Source organism: Panicum virgatum, chromosome 8K, assembly GCF_016808335.1.
Source record: "Panicum virgatum strain AP13 chromosome 8K, P.virgatum_v5, whole genome shotgun sequence".
Lineage (NCBI taxonomy): Eukaryota > Viridiplantae > Streptophyta > Magnoliopsida > Poales > Poaceae > Panicum > Panicum virgatum.
In genome coordinates this window covers 52,060,593-52,078,710 of record NC_053143.1, presented here as the reverse complement: position 1 = coordinate 52,078,710, position 18,118 = coordinate 52,060,593, and the positions used below count along the sequence as shown (strand labels likewise).

The window sequence follows — 18,118 nt, the reverse complement described above, 5'->3', positions numbered from 1 at the left end:
TTCACTGTCAAAATAACATTTGGAAAATGCAGATTTAAAAATTCTTTTGGTTTATCCATGCTATAAGAAGTCTTCTATTTTTTTACAAAGCTTATAAAACTTTAAATTTAAATAAAATTATACAAGAGCTTTTGAAGATACTCTAAATCGTGCTGAATCTTTCGCATATCCATTTCAAGAGAACATAGTTATGTTTAGAAATTCATCGAGTTATTTCCCATAAACCTGTCACGAGAAGTTTAATAAAAAAATTCACTTCCTTCCAAGTTTCCGTATCCGCACTTGGAAGACGGGTTTGACGTGTTTACGCCTTCTCCGTCTTCCCTCGCTCCGACCCCTTCCCTTCCGTACCGGGTGGACCCCTGCCTGTTTCCGTTTCCATTTCCCTCGCAAACGGGCCCCAAAATCTCCTGCCTAGGGTTTGCTCCTCCGGCGCTAGTAGATCCGGACCCCCGATGGAGGAGATGCGCCGCCCGGTAAGCCTCCGTCCCGCTGGCTTCCTCTCTGGAACCCTTGTTTGCTCGGATTCCGGCGAGCGCCTGCTGAATTTCCTTTTGTTTTGGTGTGGTCGTGCTGCAGAAGCGCGGGCGCCCGCCGAAGCCGCGGGAGGTGGACTATGCGGACTTCATGGAGGAGGACGACGACGCGGCCGGGCTCGCGCCGCCCCACACCAAGCGGAAGCGCGCCGCCTCGGCCGCCGCCGCGGCGTCTCTGGAGGACCAGCCACTCATCGGTCTGCTGCCGTCTCTCTCTCTGTGATTGCCCTGAATTTCACGGGTCCCCAAGGTTCTGATTGGGTTTAGCTTAGCTGCTGGGTTCAGAAAAAAACTAGGCGCCCTGCTGTTGTACTACTGTTTGAGTTTATGGTTTGTGCCAACACAGTGGCTTCTTGCGCTGCACGGGAGGCTCATTGACTTTCAGTGGTGAATTGGTGGTTCCTCTCCTTTGCCTGGTGCTGGATTAGTGTACTTTGGTGAACAATGTGACTATGTGATGCCTAGTTAGTTTTGTGAAATTTTGTAGGTCCTTGGGGTCCATTTGCTATGCGATGCTAGGTTCCTTGGTGTGAAGGCGTACAATTTGCACACTCTTTCTTGTTCTGGCACTCATGTTCAGTAGTGAAACTAGAAATTAGTGACATTTGTTTTGAGTGTGAAAGAATAATGGCACATGGTAGACAATAAAAATGGTAGCCTTAGATGTGTTAGAGACAAGGAGTTGAGATCTGTGAAGACATAAGCGACCCCATCCGATATGGTTCTTGCCCTAATTCATCCTCTGCTCATTCAAACATCTGATTGCTTGTAGGAAGATAGCTTTAACAGCACTGTTAGATAGTCACTATTTAAGCATTTAAGGGATAGTATCAGGACATGCCTGAACTAAATTCTCTTGAAGTAAATATATCATCGTTTCTCTGTGCAAAACTTTCTTAATTCTTACAATCTCGCAACCTGCAGATATTATCAAACACAATGGCAGGCTGATCAGCCATGCTGTCAAAAAGTTGGTTGAGGATTATGAATCAAACAAAAATTCGGTGATATTTCAAATATTAGCCATGCTATTTGAGGTAATACTAGCACTTGGTATAGTTTTTCTTCCTGCTGCATTCACTAAGGAAAGAGCCATCTTATGTCCATGTATGCTGCAAACTTGAGACCTGTGAATCCCGTTATTGCAGGCTTGTGGTGCCAAGCATGAGATTTATCCAGACTACCTTCATGAGTCAGATGTGGATGACATTGTATTGTCCCTTGTTGACCTAGCTCGAAAAGTATCCTTTTTTGACCTGTTCAGAAGAGTGAACAGAGAATCATCATCTGTATAATCTTATAGGTTGCCCAATGTTCATAGTCAGTGCATCATTATTGTATATGTTGCCCCGAAGTCAAACTAGCATATGTTTCTCTTGAGCAATTTGTGAGACCTTAACTCAAAATAGGGTCTGGTGGAAGATAATTATAGCACAAAACAGAAGGACCTTAAACACTTCAAGGAGAACCTGGTTATCTTTTGGGATAGCTTAGTCCTTGAATGTCAGAATGGCCCACTGTTTGATGATACCTTATTCCAAAAGATCAAGGATTATGTGATCGCTTTATCATGGTAATTTAGGCTCACTATCCACGTTTGTTTTTCATTCTGTTGTATGTATGAATGTAACATGCTGATTTGGTACACCTCAGTACTCCTCCAAGAGTATATCGTCAAGTAGCTTCATTGGTCGGACTCCAGCTTGTAACATCATTCATATCTGTTGCTAAGATTCTTAGTGGACAACGCGAGACTACTCAGAGGCAATTGAATGCAGAGAAGAAGAAGCAGAGTGATGGACCACTTGTTGAATCTCTCAACAACAGATTAGCTCTTACTCATGAAAACATTACATACTTGGAGGATTTGATGCGGAAGATATTCAGTGGGTGAGACCTTTTACAAATCATACATGCACTTGTACTTTATTGTACATATTGATTTTTACTACATTTGTGATTTCACACGCACCCAAATAAACTCGTATTTGATGTCATGTATATGCATTCATGCTAGCTTAGTTGGCTACTGAAATTTTCTTTACCACTTGTAGGTTATTCATGCACCGTTATCGTGATGTTGATCCTGAGATCCGGATGTCATGTATCAAATCCCTTGGTATTTGGGTTGTCTCATATCCATCACTTTTTTTGCAAGATATATATCTGAAGTATCTTGGGTGGACACTGAATGACAAGGCAAGAAATATTTTAGTTCATTCATTTTTTTACCTCATTAGAACTTCTACTGAGTCTGACAATGAAGACTTCAATCTTTATTTTGTTCATTCCATTGTTGTAGAATGCTGGAGTTAGAAGGACTTCCATTCTTGCCTTGCAAAGTCTGTATGAAGTGGATGACAACATACCTTCCCTTGGTCTCTTCACTGAGAGGTTTTACAGCAGGATGATCCAGCTTGCTGATGATATTGATGTTTCAGTAGCTGTGTCAGCTATAGGACTCATCAAGCAATTACTGAGGTGTGTTTAGGCAAGATATGCTTTTTTTACCATTATTATCCAGTTCCCTGCAAGGCATGCTTAACTATTTTGCCTTCACATTCATGTGCTAGATTTCAACACTCCACCTAGCAAAAGTGTCATGTTTTGGAATCTGTAGCCTTTGTTAATATGGCTTTCTAACATGCTTAATTTGCATGCTCAAATGGCAATAACATGATGCTTATGAAAAAGGGTACAATTTAGTTCTAGTCAGCACTAATTTTGTTGTAGAAAATGAAGTGTAAACAATTTTTAGGCTTTAGAATTCAGACCTTTGGGTTGGAGTTGGAGAGTGAGTGAAGTGATCACTCCTCAGGAAATTCTCGGTACATACATGCTTGGCATGTTGCATAAGATTTGTCTGGCCTAATATGACTAAGAGTCAGTTATCCTATTTGCTAAACAAGTCCAGTAACCATCTCACACAAGGCAATAGGAGAATACAGCCTTTTGGTTCTCAAAACAACTGAAATATATTGTTCCTTTTGTTTTCAGGCATCAGCTGTTGAGCGATGATGATTTGGGCCCGCTATATGATTTGCTTATTGATGAGCCTCCAATGATCAGGCGTGCGATAGGTGAACTAGTTTATGATCACCTAATAGCGCAAAACATCAAGACATCTCAGCCTGGAGCTAGAGGTACCTTCCTGTGCAAGCATTCTACTTTCATGTGCCAAATTGCCAATACCTATCAAACTCCTTGGTCAGTTTAGTTATTAATTATATGTTTTCCAGATGGGGAAAATGAACCCTCTGAGGTTCATATTGGCCGAATGCTGCAAATCCTTAGAGAATTTTCAGAAGACCCGGTCCTTAGTTCATACGTCATTGATGATATTTGGGATGACATGAAGGCCATGAGAGTATGCTCCTCAAATTCGATTAGATTATTCTTGAAAGATCATATATTGTTGTGAGTGAGCCGTTACTGATAGAACTTATGATGATTTATAGGACTGGAGGTGTATGATCTCTGTGCTCCTCGATGAAAATCCAGGAATTGAGCTTACTGATATGGATGGAACAAACCTAGTTCGAATGCTGCATGCCTCTGCAAAGAAGGCTGTTGGGGAAAGAATAATTCCAGCAATGGATAACAGAAAGTTGTACTATAATAAAGGCCAAAAGGTGTTTAGTTCATTTCTGCCGTATCATAATTTAGTTCCATTCTTTAACATTTCTCGCACTGCCTAGTTATTTTTGTAATTGGACAGTTGATTTTTGTTTAATTCCAGCTTGGGATATATTAGGTCTTCAACCATTCTACAAATAAACTAGTTGAAGTTTATTGAATGCTAACAATATCCTAAATTTGGTTGCATAATAAAATATTCCTTTTGATTATTAAGTAGTGATGATTATTTTTTGTAACCTTTATTGTGTTTTTCTGTTAAAATGCAATTGTGAGCTAATTTTTCTGGACTTCAGGATGTTTTTAGTGTTAATTAGCTCTTCCTATTATTATTAAGGGAGTTCTAGGTTAGCCACTTTGGTTGTGAACTGGACTGTCAGGATGAGCTAGGTTTAGGATTGGATTGTGCTGCTTCTGTGGTGCAAATGAGCTGGCACATGTGCTAGTTACAAGCAAACAGCGCCCTACGATTTCAGTTCAATCTGCAACCCTGGTTTATTGGGTGTACGGTTCTACTAACAAATCCCAACCCATAGTAACTAACATGAACAGTCTGATCCAGTTATGTCTTGGTGGGTTTATAGTTACTGTTGTTAACTGCTAATGCCAGCTGTCTACTACTTACCGGAAGGAACCCAAACTATTCTGAATAGGTAGACATCCTTGGATCAGCTAACTTGTAAACAGAAGACACATTAGCTAGTTTGTTGAATTCAAACTTCTATATTGGGAAAAACCATTTTAGTTCCTAAAAGCATCTATGTCCTACAAATCTGTGTTAAATTTCTTTCTTTTGTCCCTTATCCCCTTGACTGCTTCAGCTTATATCTGTGCTATTTTCAGATTCTTCCTGATCAAGTCTTGATTAAATGTTGCTCATGTCATAAATGCTTTTCTTTGGAACAATCTACACTTTCAATTCTATTAAAAAGTTGCTACTGTTATTACTGAGGCATAAAAGTATTACAGGAAACATTGGAAAATAGCAAGCGTGAAATAACAAGTGCCTTTTTGACGAGGTATCCACATCTTTTAAGAAAATACATGTCTGACAAAGCTAAGATATCACCCCTAGTTGATATGATGGTCCTTTTGAAACTTGAGATGTATTCATTCAAGAGACAAGAGACGGTCAGTAGCTAAAGTTATATCTTCTGCTTACAATTGCCGTTGAATTTGTTATGACAGTTTTTTCTAATATCTTCCCTCAGCATTTCAAGGCAGCCATAGATCTCATCACTGATGCCTTCTTCAAACATGGTGAGAAGGATGCACTGAGATCTTGCATCAAGGCAATTACTTTCTGTTGCACCGAGTGCCAGGCTGATCTTAAAGACTATGCTGAAAATAAACTTAAGAATCTCGAGGATGAGTTGGTTTTGAAAGTCAAAACTGCAATCAAGGAAGTAGAGGTATGTCTTATTCGTGTCATTTTTGTCTGTGCCAAAGTCATGAACACAATATGATATGATTGGCATTACAGGCTGGTGATGATGAATACTCTCTCTTGGTTAATTTGAAGCGGCTTTATGAACTTCAGCTGTCAAAACCTGTTAAAAATGATAGTTTATTTGAGGATATGTACAGAATCCTCAGCCATCTAAGAGATATGGACAATGAGGTGCGAACCCTTTCATTTTTGAGTTTTAGCACTCTTTATCTTTTCAGTACAATTAGCTGTTGCTAGCATATTGAGCTTGTTTTCATGATTTTTAGGTGAAGAGCTTTCTTCTCCTCAATATGTACCTTCAGGTAGCATGGTGCCTTCATGTGATCGATGGTGAAAACCCATCTGAAACATCTATTGATGAACTTTTATCTAAGCAAAGCTCACTTTTCGATCAACTCTATTATTATTTGGTGGTCCTGCCTACTTATCAAAAAGAGGGGAGGAGCACCACTGTTCTCTCTTGCAGAGTAAGACTTCTGAATTCTGAACTCAATCTATCAAGATCATGTTGGTATGCCTTCACGGTTACGTTGGGCTAATTGCCTTATTTGTTTGCTTTGCTTTTAGGTCTGCATCATTACTGTAGAAATGTGGTGCTTGTTTAAAAAGTCCAAATATTCTTCGACAAGACTAGAGAGTTTGGGTTATCTCCCACAAGTAGATATGGTTCAGAAGTTCTGGAAACTCTGTGAACAACAGCTCAATATATCAGGTCTTGTTGCTAGTCACACTCCTGCTTTGGATGTAATTAATAAGTGTATCAAATACCAGCTTTCTCATGATATTAGCAGAGTATGTATCTTTTCCGTTGTTGATGGCTGAAAAGTGAAAATTGATCAAGTATGTGTCCTCAGATGAAACAGAAGATGAAGATGCAAATGAAGAATATATTGAAGACACAAACAGGGATGCTGTCATGATTGCAGCCGCAAAGCTAGTGCTTGCTGATACAATACCAAAGGTTTGTACTGCGCTCTCTTCCGGTGATAGGTTCTCACCATATACTTCATGCTACAATGTTGCCATGTTAACCTTTAAAAAACTTGGTTGCTTTGGATTCTTCTTGACAGACAAGTAAAATTCCATTGTTCCTTTCTGTTTGCAGGACTACCTTGGTCCAGAGATTGTTTCTCACTATGCATCCCATGGAGCAAGTACAACCGAGATAATCAAGCATCTAATTACCTCTCTAAAGAAAAATGCAGACTTCGATATGGGAGCTCTGTTTTATGAGGCATTGAGAAGGGTAAATATTTGATCTCCTAGTGCATATAGAGTATATGTAATATGTTCATAAGTGAAAGAGATTGGATTTGTGGGAATAATAGATTGATTTTGAGAGATACAAGAGGTTACATATATAGGGGTGAGGAGATCTTGGGGCAAAAGGAAACCCGAAATAAGATCTCCTCAGGACTCCAACCCTACCATATCTCTACAACCACAATCAGGGGCCGGCCGGCTAATAAGCCTGGCCCGGGCCCACACCCCACAGTCTGGCCTGTTAATAGCCTGGCACATGACCAATACAAGCATGATTACATCAGTTATCTAACAATAAGATGAGGGTAATATTAATTATTAGTAGTGTGTACTCAGCATGAACAACGATATTTACTCTTATATTTTTTATTTATTATTAGTAGTGTATCCCGAAGAAATATTAAATACTAACTGTTTTGGAGAATTCAGTTCATCCTGCATTGTCAAGGCCAATGATGTACATTAGTAATCTATAAAACTGGAAAACAGAAGTAGGAAAGAATATTTGTAGGCCATAGGCTAACTCCACAAATTTTCACAAAAGGTTTTGTCTAGAACTGTATAAAAGTGCTTCTGAAATGAAAATTGATACCATGTTATATTTTAGTGGAGGGAGTACTTATGGCTCCTTTAGCTTGTTTTACCACTGTTGTTTCCAGTTTTTGGATATCTGCTGACTAAAATTTAAGAATATTGCTTTTATAAGTGCACCAGTTTATCTTGCTTTCACGTTTGAGTTTGTTTGAGTAAATCATTCTATGTTTTTCATCCATATAGTTATATGAACGGTACATGACCCAAGTTAATGATGGAGAAAATCAAACCCTGATTAGCAAGTCTTATTCGGAATGTCAAGATCTTGCTATTCGGCTGGCACGGTCCTACGTTGGTGCAGCTCGCACTAAAAACAAGTCTGAGATCTTGAAGATTATCCAAGATGGTGTTTCTTTTGCCTTTGCAGACCTTCCAAATCAGTTGTCATTCCTCGAGGCCGCACTTCTGCCATTTGTTTCTAAACTTGCATCGGCAGATATACCAGACATGTATGTTATTGGGCTGCATGCTTTCCTGTGCTTCGCTTGCTTCAAAACTTTAATTTTGAGTTATCTTTTTGCATGTAGCCTGGCAGATGTAGAGAAGAGGACTCGAGATGCAAATATGAATGAAGATCAAAGTGTTTGGCGCCCATATTTTACATTTGTGGAGCACCTACGTGAAAAACATGCGAAGAATGAGGTTTTGCAGGGTGTGTTGAACTCCCTCTTTTTTTTTGACTGTGCTTGTCTCTTCTCCTATATATTGTGGTTGATATCTTACTCTGAATCCAGAGGAGGAGGAAAAGCCTGTGAAGCGACGGGGCCGACCGAGAAAGGTTAGAGATGTACCAAACGTATCAGATGTACGTGGGAAGAAACTCTTTAAAGATGATGGGAACAACTCTAGCGACGAAGATTCTATCAGTGCCTCTGACCATCACGGCCATGGCGAAGACGAAGACAGCGACGACGATGCAAATCAGCCCCTGATCAACACGATCAGGTCTTCTGCTGCTAAGCTACGGTCACTGAAGGTGTCTCAACAAGGAACAAGCAGCCGCAAAGGAGCTGCTGGGCCGTCAGGTAAATTTCATGATTTTGTCTCTTACTCTATTTAGGATATCCTGATGAAGTCGTTGGAGGATGAATGTAGGATGTTTTCTTTCAGTCTTCCTCCTTGATAACCTGAGCATGCCATTTCAGGAAGCAATAGCTGAGATGAAGTAGCGTAGCAGCTTCAAGAACTTTGATTAGGACATCAGACCGTGCGAGCTGCAGTCTTCATCTGCAGTTAACTGCTTGATTTATGGACATCTAGGTGTTGTAGATCACGTGGGCAATCCCTACCCAAGACACTACTAGTAGTTTTTATATTTGCCATGTCATATAAGCACTACTCATAGAAACTACCATCCAATCATATCTCTTCTCTCTCTTTTCCCTATCCAATCCTCTCTTCTTTTGTCTTGGTTTTTGTGTAGATATAGTTTCTTGTATGAGACACGGTTTCTTCATATTTTTCCTTCTCTTCTCGTTAACTCTCATGCCACTTCAATCTTTTGTTTACATGACAACACATTTATAATGCTATAAAAACCAATTGAGTTGGAGGGTTAGGACTAGCCTAAATTTGGATGGCACCGAAGTGATGGGTTCAATTTCCAACGGTATTGAAGGAATTGCCCCTTTTCGTAGAGTGCCAGATCAGGTGCTTCCCATAGAGAGCATGTCGTTCTTTTGTGTGAACTCGTGGGTGACCAGTGTCCACTGCCGCTTGGATTCTTGGAATGTGGCCCTGATTACCACATTGCTGTGGGAATATGATGATCAAGAATCATGATTTTGTCTCTTTCTGAAGCTACTATACTCTTAAGGTCACTTGAGCTGCTGTCGTGAAATCTGCGACACTCTATTTGGATGAGCAACTCAAGTTGTCAATTTGTTTCAGCTGATTTGAAATCTGTTATATCAGCTGGAAAAGCAAGAGGACTTCTAATAAAATATTTAATGTCACTTGAGCTGCTGTCCTGTGAAATCTGCGACGCTCTATTTGGATACGAGCAGCAAACTCGAGTTTTAAATCTGTTTCAGCTGATTTGATTTCTGTTATATCAGCTGGAAAAGCAAGAGGACTTCTAATAAAATATTTAATACTGATTCTATCACTTTGAAAAAGAAATAAAATAAAATATTTAATACTGATTTTATCACTTTGAACTTTGAAAAAGAAACCAAAAAAATAAATATTTAATACGATTTTATCGCATTGCATCTATCACTTTGAACTTTGACAAAGAAAAAAAACAATATTTAATACTGATTTTATCACATTGCAAAAGAGAAAAAATCTGTTTAATAAATAAAAATAAATTTGCTAGAAGGAGGGCTTGAAAAGAGAAAAAATCTGTTTAATAAATAAAAATAAATTCGCTAGAAGGAGGGCTTGAACCTCAGACCTTGTAGTTAATAACAGCCACACGCACGCTCCAACCAACTGACCTATTCCAGCAGTTGCGTTTTCTAATATTCCGTTTCTTTTAAATACTGTAATAAAAAACAAAACGACGACGGATTTCCACCGAACCCCTGCTGGTGGAGCCCTAGAACAAAACAAATAAGTCCACCTCGTCGTGCTCTCTCTCTCTCTCCCACCTTCCCCTCGGCCCTCGCCGGCCGGCTGAGCCCGCCCCCGCCTCCGCCTCGCGCTCTCCCCTCCCGTCCGCCGGCGCGAAGCTCGCCGCCAGCCGCCACCTCCCCGCCGGCCTTCTCCCTCCCTCCCGCGGCCGCTGCTGGGCCTGGGCTGCGGCGGAGCGGAGGCCGAGGGAGATCCGCCCGGCTCGGCCTCCACCGCGCTGCCGCCGCCGCGGCGCCCGCCGAAGGTCAGTCTCCCCCCACTTCCCGGGCGCTGCCCGCGCCTCCCTCCCATCCTCCCCGCGATCCGCCGCTCACGTGCTGCGTGTGGTATAGTGGTGCGTGCCTGCTAGTGCTAGTGGCAGCTTGCTCTGCTCGGGGCTAGGTTTCGAGCCGGATTTGTTGCGCAGCTGCCTGCATTACGTAGCTTGTTGCTCTTAGGTGCCCCGTGCAGTCCTGGCTTAGTAATACCAGCTTGGAGAAGTTTTCTTCAACTGCTCGTCGCTTGGAACCAATCTGAGGACTGCGCAACCGCCTCCATTTCCTGCACCGGCAGATGAGAGTGAGCAGCGGAGGAGGTGTTGACCTGTTGCAGATATATATATTTTTTGGAAGCTCTTAGGGTTTTCTCAGCCTGCTAAAAAACTGGTCAGCGTGCCCCTGTACCATGGCCCCCACTGTCTCACATCCTCTGCGCATGCGTACAAAATTATGAGATTGTGGGGGCAAGAGGCCTCGCATAGAGTTTGGATGGATGTGGTTGGGTGTGAGCACTCAAGCTCATGTGAGTTACTGCACTGTTTTTGCAGAGCTTGTTACATTAGTGGTTCTTACTGAATCCCATAGGAAGTTAATGCAATGTTCGAAATTTGCCGTTTTCCTAAATTTCCCTGAAGATATTTGTTAGCTAACATAATATAACATGGAATTCGAAGTAGTATATTTTGGCTAGGTGCTTAAAACTTCCCCTGTTTTCTGTGGACAGGGCATGAAGACTGAGTAGTTAAAGATTTATTGCAGTGTGCTCAAAAGATGCTATTGTGCTGTGTGCTTGGTGAATGTACTTTACATGACACAATGATTGATTCCTGCATTTCTTTCCCGTAATGGATCTTGTACTGAGTAAATATCTCAGCTCTTATTAGATACTTTTCAAATATCATAGATACATATTGTTTGATCTGCCAGCAAGCGATGTTTCTTGGCCACTTCCTGGCTGTACAGAATAGAAATATTTGTTCTAACTTCTAGCTGATAGAATAAAAATTATATTTCACTATAGAATTTTCTTGACGTTTCTGGATCACAAGAATTTCCATGTTTTGGGTTCAGATGATAGACATGGTGTCTGCTATTGAAGAGCTTAGTGGGCTGACTTCTAAAGAACTTGGTGAGATGCTGAAGGATTCGGACAGCTTTGTTTTGCAGTCCAAGGCAGACGATGGAGGCCCAAAGCAGGTACTTACTTTAGAATGTTTACATATGTTGCAATGCCCGTTTCCCTGACATATGTTCTTCGTTGTAGGTGGACATGGAAAAACTTGTGTCCTCACTTCCTCTTCATCTCCTTGCTGTATGTTTCGAGCTTGGGCAAGGCTCGGATCTGGCGTATGTGCTTCGTGGTGTGCGCTTTTTGCACAGTTTGTCTGAGTTAGCATCCCGGCATACTAGACTGGAGCAGGTTACTCCTTTCACTATGTCACATGAGTTTCACATCTAGCACCATCCATATATTTCTTATGGAATATGGATTACGACATGCTTTGAGGATTTTTTGTTTTATTATTCCATTTCGATAGGACACTAGTGAAATTCTTATTTCTTTCATTACGATTTAAACTGAACCAATTTAAGTTATTTATTCTTTGGCTCTTTGGAATGTAATGGAGCTCCTTTGTTATCCTTAGACTGATAGTTTTTGGTTCTAATCAAGCCCATCTTGTTTAATATTTGGAGTTTTACGTTCTGGTTAATTTATTTTAGCCAAATGATGAGCAGCACTTGGCGTAACACATATATTATTTCCATGCAGATTCTTCTCGATGATGTCAGATTATCTGAACAAGTCATGGACCTAATATTCTTCCTACTTTCTATTCTTGCTCGGCGGAAGAAGGTTGCAACGAGTTCAACCAAAATATCTATTCAGTCCTGTGTGCTCCACTTCAAATTATATTTGCTACTAATTCTGGTAACAGCTGTTGTTTTAAATTAGGAGAATAATGTTGGTGCATCTCCGCTTGTACATGCGTCGCTTGTAGCAGCGAGTCTTCATCTGTTGACAAGTTACTTCTCCTCCCAGTGGCATGAACTTGTCCATATTCTTCTTGCACATCCAAAGGTAACATGTGTCTTTATCATAGGATCGCTCTTCAGTATCTTGTGATGTGTTAATTTCATCTGAAACATCGCTTGTGAATTTTTCCAGCTTTGCTTTTTATTTTTCTTCCTGATCTGCTAAATTTATTTATGCTATCTTCGCTAACAGCTTATCTGTTCTAAGTTTATGTTTCAACAAAGTTTGGTTCTTAGGTTTATCCTCTTTATGAATTTTGAATGTTAACCTTATTCCGAGGTTCCATACAAAATTCCTTTCAGCTATCCATGTGTGGCATTTTAGTTTTTTCAGTCAGATCAGCACACTCTTGGCTGCCCTCATTGTGAATCCAAACTTTCTGTATCAGAAAGTCTTGCAGTTGACTTGAGACTCCTTTTGTGCATTGGATTTACTCTCCTTGAATTTTGTATACCTACCTACATGCCTTATCAATGTTGTTAAAACTTAATTTTTTGTCTGATCTATATTACATTATAGTATAATATAGTATGATAGATCCCTTGGTAATCTTACTGCCTTGTTACGGTAGATCCCTTGGTAAACTAACAAGTTTATGCTAAAGTTTTGCTGGCTATTTCACAATATATGTTCTGACTCTGATTCAGGTTTTTGCTTGCGTATGTTGTTCTGAATGATTCCTTTGTGTACTTACTGATTCACAATGGTATTCTTTCGAAATATATGCCATTGCAATATTTATTTCTGCTTATGAACACTTAATAGTATATTATTTGTCTCCATATTAACATTTAATGTTTCACGGCCAGGTTGATATCTTTTTGGATGTGGCCTTTGATAGTCTGCATGAAGATATGAGGTTGTTGAGTTTCAGATTATCATCAATGGGCTTTGGTTCCACTCCTAGTTCTTTGGAATGTCGTCTTGCTCACTTCATCTGCCAACAGTGCGAAGCATCATTGCAATTTCTTTTGCTGCTGTGCCAGCAAAAACTGTTTCAAGATCGTATTTTAAAAAATAAGGTCCTTGCCTATCTTTCAAGGCATCGTTTTTATACTATTGAGGGGGAAAAAGAGTACTTAGTGCATAATTTACATGGTTCATGTATTGGTAGCCTTTCCTGTGCTTCGAAGCAGGGACAGAACCAGGATGAAACAATTGTAGGGGGGGGGGGGGGTCATAGTCTTTAGCTTATGAATTCTAACCAGTCTATTGATGCATGTATAGTATGGAGTTTCATTAATTATAGTGGGGCCATGGCCCCTGCCGGGGGGGGGGGGTTGCATTACCAAGATCTTAAGCATAGTCTTTAGCTTATGAATTCTAACCAGTCTATTGATGCATGTATAGTATGGAGTTTCATTAATTATAGTGGGGCCATGGCCCCTGCCAGTGAATTTGTTTTCTTGAAGCTAGTGCAATTTTATTGGAAAAAACAGTAGTTAGGCCATCTGTATTGGCAACTACATAATGTTATATGCAATACTCTTGGAAGCTGGAATCTTAATGAATTTAGCACTCATGCAGGAACTCTCTAGGAATGGAGGCATACTTTCACTTTCCCACACTATACTAAAGTTGGTTGTTCCTGACTGTTTGAAAGGATCAACTGATACTGTTGCTTCCATTTCCAGGCTCAAGGCAATGATACTTTCTATTGTAAGTTAACCACACATGATTTATCGTAAGTGGAATGGAGTAGCACATACCTAGTATTGGGTTACTGATTAAATTGTTGATATAAACAAATTTCCAGGTGGTGCAACTTTGTGAAGCTGAAAGTGTTTCTTACCTTGATGAAGTTGCCTCTTCACCAAACAGCATGCGACTAGGGCAAACCTTGGCTCTAGAGGTCAGTTCTCATGTGGCTGATCACTGCCCAGGAATATATTACTCTGTATCTGCTGCTGCTAAAATTTAAGTTCAGTTTCTCCAAATTTTTATTTTGCATGATTGCTGCAGGTTCTTAATTTGCTGAATACTGCATTTGGAAGAAAACAACAAAATACTTCTGATTCCCATGATAAGAGTTACCCCATGGGATCTGTGCTTATCAATGCGTTGCGTCTAGTTGATGTGTTTTCTGATGATTCAAACTTCAGATCGTCCTTTTTGATTAATACTGTAAGCTTTTTACTTAGTAGCTACTTCCACAAACTTTTATGTCATGCATTTTCTTTAGAATCTCTTTTTAAGCCAAGACAATACTTTATTTCAATTTCAAATTTTGCAGGTTCCCTTTTTGACCCAGATTCTGGCAATTCCTCATGATGAGTTTGTTTTAAGTTGGTGTTCAGTCAATCTACCAGTGGTTGAGGAAGATGCAAATCTAGATTATGATCCGTTTGGTGCAGCTGAGGTGGCACTGTTAGCTTCTGATAATGTGTTGACTGAAGCTAAAGCTAACTATTCATGCCCTTTTCGCCCTAGCCTGCCTTCAATGGCATACGCTCAGACAAGAACATCATGTGTAGTGAAAATAATAGCAAATTTGCATGTCTTTGTTCCAAATATATGTGAAGGTCAGACTATTCTTACTTGTTATGAGTTCTACTAATTTGCGAGATATTGTTGAAAGCAAATTCTATTGTACTGTCAACAGAGCAAGAAAGGGATCTTTTTCTTCAGAACTTTCAAAAGTACTTGGTGTCGGGGAGTCCTAAACTATCAGCGGACCAGCCTGCTTCTAATGATTTTAAGGCCACTAAAGTTTGTAAGAACTTAGGTAAAGTTAGCTCTGCCATTTCTAGCTATCTGTTGGTTTATATTCATTAACTTACATGTCTAATCTCTTGTTTGGATTTTGTAGGATCTTTGTCAGATTATGCTAAAACTTTGATCCCTAACTTATTAAATGAGGAAGACGTGCAACTGTTAAGGTGCTTAAAGGCCTTTTTTTTACTATGTTTTATATCATCTCCAGCTGATCATTTTTTTGTTACATGCCTGAATTTTCTGTTCAAGTTTTGATTATACTTTATTGTGTACTCTTGATAATTTACCTCTCTGAATGCTGTATAACATTTCTAAGCTTTTGTCTCTCTTTTGGCAGTGAGTTTTCTGATAAGCTACAATTTTGGTGTAAATCACAAGCAGGACAGGCAGCACTACTGGTTTGTTTTCTTTACTCAATGATTATGAGAATAAGATAGATATATCATCATATCAACAATACTGAAGTTTTACATTTTGTTGGCAGCCAAATCTCATTTGTATCAGTACAGATATTTTTTTAGCAATCAATTCATTAAGCACTCTTGTAGGGTCATTGATTGCTTGGGTACTTGCATTGGGTGGTCAATTTTCTATAGCAGTTTGCTTCAAATTCCTTTTTCAATTGTGTTCAATTGCTGGATGTCCTCGTTATGACTGTTTCAGGTGGGGCATACTGATTCTCCAGAAAGCAAGGAAGACATGAAGCCGGTGCAGCAGTCCTTGCCCACACAAGCAAGCACTCTGGACCCCAATATGAATAACTTGCCGAAGGTAAATACGTAGTTGACATCATCAGTCAAACATCACTGGTGATTGCATTCATTGTGAGTGGATTCTAATCAGAAGCTGATGACAACAGGATGTGCAGAACATGGAAGTGTCTATACCAGTGTCCTCGATAAATCCAGAGGGAAACGCTAAGGATCAGACTCCAAAGAACTGTGTCGCTAGAAATGGCAGTTTCCTGCAGAACGCAGTTGGTCAAGACCTAGTCCATCTTGGTGTTGCAAGAACAGCGAATGCAGGCTTTTCGTCCATCTCATCCGGTGTTAATACTGGACACCAACGCAGCAAAATGGATCTCGATCCAGCATCCAGCAGTGTGGATCATTTCAAAACATCGGAACTCTCAAAAGAAAGCAGTCTCCAGGAGGACGAGAAAGGAGAGAGTAGTGTGTATGATGAGAGGCAACCTAAGAGAAGGAAGCGGACCCTTATGAACGATGAGCAAATAGATGAACTAGAGAAGGCTCTAGTAGATGAGCCTGAGATGCACAAGAATGCTATTTTATTGCAGAATTGGTCAGAGAAGTTAAGTGTGCAGGTATAGGTCTTCTGACTTGGACATTCTCTTGTTAGGTCTGACTGCTCTCTATGCATTTCTCATTCATGAAAGATACGGCCGTGCTTTTGTAGGGCCCAGAGATCACAGCATCACAACTTAAAAACTGGTAAAACTGTGAATCTTCTTTAGTTATTTGTCCTTATTTGAAGCTACTTTCTCCAATTCTATAACAATACTTTTATGTTTTCCATCAACAGCTATTTGTAACAGCATTTTCTTGTAAATTACAGGTTGAACAATCGGAAAGCTAAACTTGCTCGCATAGCGAAAGAAAGAGGAGTACCATTTGAAGGGGAGAATGCTGATAAGCCATCTACACCAGCTACTCCCCATCTTGGTGAGTCCTCTGAAAGTGCGGGGGAGGACAGCTACATGCCCCCTGCAAGGGTGATGAACGCAATATCCAAAGGCAGACTGGTGAGCCCAGATGGCAATGAGCTGACATCGCAGGCCGAGTTCTCCCAGAACATGATGCTGAGCCGCCCATTCACAAGGTCCTTCTCGTTCGAGCCTGGCCGCCTCGTCTCGCTGGTCGACGGCGACGGGAAAGAGGTCGGCAGGGGTAAGATCGTCCATCCCCCACCAGTAAAAAGCTCCATGGAGACCCGCCTCTGTGTGGTCGATGTCACTGAGCTCAGGATCGAGAAGTGGAGGGAGCTCCCCCACCCCTCCGAGGCATCCGGGAGGACGTTCCAGGAGGCGGAGGTGAGGAATGGTGGTGTGATTAGGGTCCCGTGGGATGCCGTCAGGCTAGCACCTGTGACATAGTAGGTATGAGGCAGAAACTCTTCATTGTTGCTGTGGAGGCAGAAGCTTTGGATACCATACACAGCCGCGCAGGGCTAAGCTTTGGTCAGAAGCTCATGGGTCTTTGGGAACAGTTGTCGGGGAAAGGCAGCTGCTTAACAAGTGACTTACTTTGTAAAACATGTCATTAACGGTGACTGTTGTATCATCAACTAAATGCTGGACATGTTCACTGAGTTATGCGGAAAATGGCTACCGATGTTACTGCTAGAGTGTGTGCGTACTGAGTCCCTGCAAGAAAGTTCAGTACTCTTTTTTTTTGGCCTTCGTTGAAGTTGTAGGCGGGGATGCTATTGTGTCGAAACACATGTGAAATAGCTAAGCAGTCACCCACCCCCATTCAGTTATATATATTAACCTCATTCTAGGGCCTCCAGTGCAGTGGAATACTAGAGTATAACATGATACTTTGAGAGGATTTCACTGATCGATGGAGATGTTTGAGAGGATTTTGCTGATTGATTGAGAGGAATTTACTATCGATTGGGATATTAGAGAGGATTTTGCTCATCGGTTGATGTATTAGAGGGGATTTTACTGATCAGTTGTGGAAGCAGGGCTGCAGCATGAAGTTCTTGTGTACTATGAGAGGTAGTTGTAGGTCAATTCATGAGTTCCTACCCCTAGCTAGCTCATATGCAGTTTAAAACGAAATACGTAACGCCTCGGGCTTCTTTTTAAACTTGTACTGCATGCTATCAGTAAATAAAATATAATGAAAGTCTAAATCAGTTGGAACATTTTGTCAAACAAAATTTGATACGCGTCTTATTGAACAAATGCCAAAATCTCCTGCTTGCAATGTCAGTTGAGAGAAGATCCATAGCCGTTACAAAGATGCAACTTTCAGCTGTTCGTGTGCTACGACTTTTTTCTTTCTTTCACAATAGTACAACTATGTTC

General features: G+C 40.7%; 2 protein-coding genes across 5 annotated transcripts; both read left to right on the top strand.

Annotated features, from left to right (window-relative positions):
• The first annotated feature begins 321 nt into the window (after positions 1 to 321).
• LOC120645154 (sister-chromatid cohesion protein 3-like) lies at positions 322 to 9,043 on the top strand. Of its 2 annotated transcripts, XR_005664157.1 has the most exons (23): positions 322 to 476; positions 580 to 733; positions 1,461 to 1,573; positions 1,685 to 1,777; positions 1,946 to 2,109; positions 2,190 to 2,426; positions 2,591 to 2,735; positions 2,839 to 3,017; positions 3,534 to 3,679; positions 3,776 to 3,903; positions 3,995 to 4,168; positions 5,142 to 5,303; positions 5,384 to 5,584; positions 5,656 to 5,793; positions 5,889 to 6,089; positions 6,190 to 6,334; positions 6,477 to 6,583; positions 6,728 to 6,868; positions 7,663 to 7,928; positions 8,007 to 8,131; positions 8,214 to 8,504; positions 8,625 to 8,692; positions 8,787 to 9,043. XR_005664157.1 is itself a non-coding variant. In XM_039921920.1 (22 exons), the coding sequence occupies exons 1-22, from the start codon at positions 456 to 458 to the stop codon at positions 8,636 to 8,638; spliced, it is 3,345 nt and encodes a 1,114-aa protein (XP_039777854.1). In that variant the 5' UTR covers positions 363 to 455; the 3' UTR covers positions 8,639 to 9,043. The 2 variants fall into 2 exon arrangements, 1 of the variants encoding a protein (XP_039777854.1); XM_039921920.1 differs by having other exon boundaries at positions 363 to 476; positions 8,625 to 9,043.
• A 1,066-nt stretch (positions 9,044 to 10,109) lies between these two features.
• On the top strand, positions 10,110 to 17,566 carry LOC120645153 (nodulin homeobox-like). 3 transcript variants are annotated; one of them, XM_039921916.1, is made up of 18 exons: positions 10,112 to 10,300; positions 11,385 to 11,510; positions 11,578 to 11,733; positions 12,085 to 12,168; positions 12,268 to 12,393; positions 13,158 to 13,370; positions 13,876 to 14,007; positions 14,105 to 14,200; positions 14,311 to 14,472; positions 14,582 to 14,870; positions 14,951 to 15,073; positions 15,158 to 15,227; positions 15,401 to 15,461; positions 15,727 to 15,834; positions 15,923 to 16,387; positions 16,480 to 16,514; positions 16,639 to 17,218; positions 17,253 to 17,566. In XM_039921916.1, the coding sequence occupies exons 2-17, from the start codon at positions 11,385 to 11,387 to the stop codon at positions 17,174 to 17,176; spliced, it is 2,784 nt and encodes a 927-aa protein (XP_039777850.1). In that variant the 5' UTR covers positions 10,112 to 10,300; the 3' UTR covers positions 17,177 to 17,218; positions 17,253 to 17,566. The 3 variants fall into 3 exon arrangements, with proteins under 3 accessions (XP_039777853.1, XP_039777850.1, XP_039777851.1); XM_039921919.1 differs by lacking the exon at positions 16,480 to 16,514 and having other exon boundaries at positions 10,110 to 10,300; positions 16,639 to 17,566; XM_039921917.1 differs by lacking the exons at positions 10,112 to 10,300; positions 11,385 to 11,510 and having other exon boundaries at positions 11,678 to 11,733; positions 12,251 to 12,393; positions 16,639 to 17,566.
• Positions 17,567 to 18,118: the final 552 nt, after the last annotated feature.

Excerpts from the sequence above, each read along its gene's own strand:
- LOC120645154 (XM_039921920.1), top strand. The coding sequence starts at position 456 with ATGGAGGAGATGCGCCGCCCG. Across the intron at positions 2,736-2,838 it reads GGTGGACACTGAATGACAAG|AATGCTGGAGTTAGAAGGAC; the intron begins GCAAGAAATATT and ends CCATTGTTGTAG. Across the intron at positions 4,169-5,141 it reads ACTATAATAAAGGCCAAAAG|GAAACATTGGAAAATAGCAA; the intron begins GTGTTTAGTTCA and ends AAAGTATTACAG.
- LOC120645153 (XM_039921916.1), top strand. The coding sequence starts at position 11,385 with ATGATAGACATGGTGTCTGCTATTGAAGAGCTTAGTGGGCTGACTTCT. Across the intron at positions 11,511-11,577 it reads ACGATGGAGGCCCAAAGCAG|GTGGACATGGAAAAACTTGT; the intron begins GTACTTACTTTA and ends TCTTCGTTGTAG. Across the intron at positions 15,228-15,400 it reads GAAGACGTGCAACTGTTAAG|TGAGTTTTCTGATAAGCTAC; the intron begins GTGCTTAAAGGC and ends CTCTTTTGGCAG.